We start from the raw sequence: 4394 nt of genomic DNA, 5'->3' as shown, positions 1-4394 counted from the left end.
CTGCAGCGTGAGGAGCCATGGCGACCTATGTGCAGCTGAACACTGGAGCCAAGATGCCCATCCTGGGGCTGGGCACCTGGAAGGTAACAGCTTGACAGAAAAGCACTCGTACTGCAGAGCTCCCTGGCACCGACATGGCTTGCTTCTGCTCTGCCTGGCTGCGGGACTGAGCCTGTGTGAGAAAGGAGCTACAGAGTAATGGCAGGAGGAGGGATTTGAGTTTCAGAGCACCGATCTTGCAAAAAAACTAACATCAGGGAGGGTTACTTTCTGTAAGGTAGCTTTCCCATTCTTCTTTTGCTAGGAAACAGGTATTCAAACTGCAGTGATCTGAGCTTTTTAAGAAATTGTTGTTGTTTTCAGTCCCCACCAGGACAAGTGACAGCTGCAGTGATGGCTGCAATCGATGCTGGATATCGCCACTTCGATGGTGCCTATGCGTACCGGAATGAGAGGGAGGTTGGGGATGGGATCCAGCAGAAAATCAAGGAAGGCGTTGTGAAACGAGAGGACCTCTTCATTGTCAGTAAGGTAAACATCTGATGTCCTTCCGTCCCAAAGCAGGGGATGGGAAATGCTCTGCCTATGCTGTTTGCGGAGTAGGTAGCTTAGAGTCAAGTTTTACACCGAAGGACAAAGCGATTCCTAACATCCTTCTTGTCATTCCTGATTCGAGCTCACTGCTTCACCTCATGAGGAAGGCAGTGGCCCTGCACCTCAGGCCCCTGCTGGAGCTCAGAGTCCACCTGCACAGCATGGGCACGGGGGAAGGGGAGCAGGAAAAGAGATGGAGGGCCACGTAGGCAGAAGAAAGCTAGAAATCAGAGACAAACTGCTCTGAGATCACATGTGGTAGTGGGTTGGTACAGAGGCACTACCGGTGTGCTGATGGCACTCTCGTGATGCCAAAGCACACCAGAGCTGGCAAACATTGCAGCAGTAGTGCCTTGGAGCACCACAGTTCTTGCCCCAGCAGTGGGGCTCACACTCGTCTGCTGCACGGGGAACATGAGGTTCTGGGCAGTGTCAGATGCCTTTATTCCCCATGGCTTTCCAAAGAAGATGGAGCATTCCTGGCATCTATGAAACGGCACACAAAGCTTTAACCCAGGAGATCACACTGTGGCTTGGCTTTTTGTCTCCAGCTGTGGTCCACATTTCATGAAAAACATCTCGTGAAGGGAGCCTGCCAGAAAACTCTTGCCGATCTAAAACTGGATTACCTGGATCTCTATCTCATCCACTGGCCTTCAGGCTTCAAGGTACAGTAATGGCAATTCTGTTTACTTGCTTTCTTGGGTGGAATCTTCAGAGCTGCCAGCTATGCTTTCAGCACCACTGCTGTTCCTGTCCTGAAATACCACATCTCTTTGGAGCTGTCATTCTGTTCTGCTCTGGCCATGTGAGCCAGGCTCTGGAATTGTGCCCACAAGCGCACTTCATGCATGGTGTTTTCTGTCCTCTTGATAATGGGAGAGAAAGATCTAATTGATGGCCAGGATGCACTGATCCTGCCTGAATTAAAAGGATAAAATGGTTCAAGATTTCACTATCTTATGATGAGTATTAAAGTGTGTGGATTTGTTTTAATTCCATCTTAGCTTGCTATGCCCCTCTTTGGTTAACTTACAAATCTAACTTCCCTAAAGGGAATGTTACAAACATTTTCATTCCACACTCACAGGCAGGAGAGGATCTGTTTCCCAGAGATGAGAACGGCATGGTTATACCCAGTAACACTGACCTTCTACAAACATGGGAGGTAAGTTCAACCACAGAAACAGTCCACTTTTCTCTGTCTTTTACAGTCCTTTCCACACTTTCATTGCATTCAACACTCTCAGAAATGTCCTTTCACACATGGACATTTACTTGGGAGGAAATCAAGGAAATACAAGGTAGATGGATGCATGCTTAGTCATTACTTCCACACTGCGGATCCCTGCATGCCTAAATCACAGTGAGAGCCAAAATCTCTTTCAGGGAAGCTGCAGACCTTGCAGAAGATGGAAGAAGTTCTCAACTTGACCATATCAACTGTCCAATGCACCACAAGTCCTCAGGCAGTTCTTGTACTGCTCAAACACATTTTGCAGGAGTAAAGACATAACAGGTTGTGATATTACCTACAGCCAGGGGCACAACCCTTCAGTGCTTGTACAGCAGCAAATTGTTGAGTATCACTGTCCTTTTCCTCATGCATTTTTCACAGTGTCAAGGAGTTAGACTATGAGCTTGGAGCAGCTTGCACCCACATTTCTTCAGCAAGCGTTGCAGATCTGTATAGTTAATTTGTGCTTCTCTTGAAAACAGGGAACCGTGCCACAGAAGAGCATCTTCAAGATCCATCTTCGATACCAGGTGTTGAATTTGTTCCTCTTTCTGCTAGGCCATGGAAGAGCTGGTGGATGCTGGCCTGGTAAAAGCCATTGGCATCTCCAACTTCAACCACGAGCAGATTGAAAGAATCTTGAACAAGCCAGGACTGAAATACAAGCCTGCAAACAACCAGGTAAGATGATAAGTGACCCCACTTATAAATGCGTTCATTGACCGTGAAGACCTGATGTGTTGAATGGGGATATGGAAAAGGACATCAGTGTGAAGAAGGCATTTATCCTGAATAGCTCTGTGTGTGTATTTCTGCATACAAAAAGCACTGACATATTCACAACTTGTTGTACCTTGATGGACTGCAGTACACAAAGGCAGATGTATTTCCTCATGAAACGTTTCCGGAAGGATAAAGAAAACGGAGCTGAGTTTGATGAAACCCCTGCAGACTAACTGTGTAAAAACTTTACACAATAATTGGTTTTTAAGAGAAAATGACAGATGCATATTATCACCCAAGACATTAGTCCATTTGTCCAAAAGGCAGCTCCTACTGCATTTGGTGACTGTTGTTGACACACAGCAATATCTCAGTGGTTCTGCCACCATCATCCTCTGCATCCTCTTGTGTTTCCAGATTGAATGCCATCCATACCTGACCCAGGAGAAGCTGATCAACTACTGTCAATCCAAAGGGATTGCTGTGACAGCATATAGTCCTTTGGGCTCTCCTGACAGGCCACAGTAAGAATATCTGAAGTTTTGCAAGGGAGCTGGCAGGAATTTTGCAGGAACTATTGCTACTACAACTCCATTAATCGTTCATCGTGATACAGAGATATCTATTGCTACACTGGCTGTTCCTGTGGAGGTTTCTTGCCACTGACATTCTTATATTTGCTTAGGGTTAAGCTAGAGCATTCTTTACCTCTGGATGACCCCAGGATTAAAGAGATTGCAGCCAAGCCCAACAAAACAGCAGCACAGGTAGGTGGATGCTGGACGGTGGGTACTGCTTCCCATAACTCTGTCATTAACAAAAATTAGGCCTGAGGAGGAAATCAAATGTAAACCCATTCTCTACAAGTTGTGGCACTCCTCTGATTATTCCCAAAAAATGCAGATTGTCCCTTGTATGGCTTGCAATATAAGCTACGTTTGCTTACTTGGCCATAAAAAAAGGAAAGATTCTTGACCCATCTTCAGGTATGGCTTTCCCTCTCAAGTTCTGTTGCAGAGAATGGCAACATCGTATAAATTACTGAAAGTCCAAGCAAGAAAGAAAATACACAAACTGTTTCCAAACCAGACTGGGGAGGAGGCCTCCCTTCTGGTTACCCACCACTCCCCTTTTTGCTCATCACGGAGCCCTACACGGGCCATAGGACAGGAATGACTTGAAACGCTGCTATATAAAAGTGGCTGCACATACGGCAAACCACTGTTGAGCACACTCAGCTTCTGTGATAACACCACCTGTCTTCTTCTCTCTCATTCGGTGGTCTCTTCCTGCAGGTTCTCCTTCGCTTCCATATCCAGAGAAACGTGATTGTGATCCCCAAGTCTGTCACACCACAGCGCATTGTGGAGAACTTCAAGGTGGGTGATTACGAGTAAGCTGGCATCACTTCTCCCTGCAGAGCAAACAGGGATCCTTCCTCAGCCTTCCCAAGCCCTTCTCAGAAAAGAACAAAGGACTTTTTCTATCTGCAGGCTTACCTCTACTAAAGGATTATTCTGAGCAGGCTTGGAGGCCAAGAACAGTAACACAGCAGATAAACCTGACATAGAATATACAGTGCTCATAAAGAGGTTCTTGTGTTCATTAAAAATGCAGTCCTCTATCTCTTAAGTCAGCAGTCCATGACATAAAATGGATCTGCTGTCTCTCTTCCTCACACTACTCCATTTCTTTCAAAGAGGTGATTTCCAGTATTTTCCCTTGTTAGGTCTTTGACTTTGAATTGACTAAAGAAGAGATGGCAACTCTTCTCAGCTTCAAAACGCACTGGAGGATGGGTGTAGTCAGCCAGTAAGTGACATCGATTCTTTACTTTCAA

General features: G+C 45.9%; 1 protein-coding gene across 1 annotated transcript; it reads left to right on the top strand.

The window, feature by feature from the left end:
• LOC122191895 (aldo-keto reductase family 1 member B1-like) lies at window positions 1-4370 on the top strand. The gene is made up of 9 exons (XM_042892302.1): window positions 1-83; window positions 364-531; window positions 1146-1262; window positions 1685-1762; window positions 2390-2512; window positions 2972-3078; window positions 3240-3321; window positions 3850-3933; window positions 4284-4370. Exons 1-9 carry the CDS (start codon window positions 18-20, stop codon window positions 4368-4370), a joined length of 912 nt encoding a protein of 303 aa, XP_042748236.1. The 5' UTR covers window positions 1-17.
• Window positions 4371-4394: the final 24 nt, after the last annotated feature.

The sequence above is a fragment of the Lagopus leucura genome, unplaced genomic scaffold (assembly GCF_019238085.1).
Source record: "Lagopus leucura isolate 7727_CA_CO unplaced genomic scaffold, USGS_WTPT01 41225-0_obj-0_obj, whole genome shotgun sequence".
NCBI classification, from domain to species: domain Eukaryota; kingdom Metazoa; phylum Chordata; class Aves; order Galliformes; family Phasianidae; genus Lagopus; species Lagopus leucura.
The sequence above is the reverse complement of the archived record's forward strand: the minus strand, read 5'-3'. Positions and strand labels throughout refer to the sequence as shown.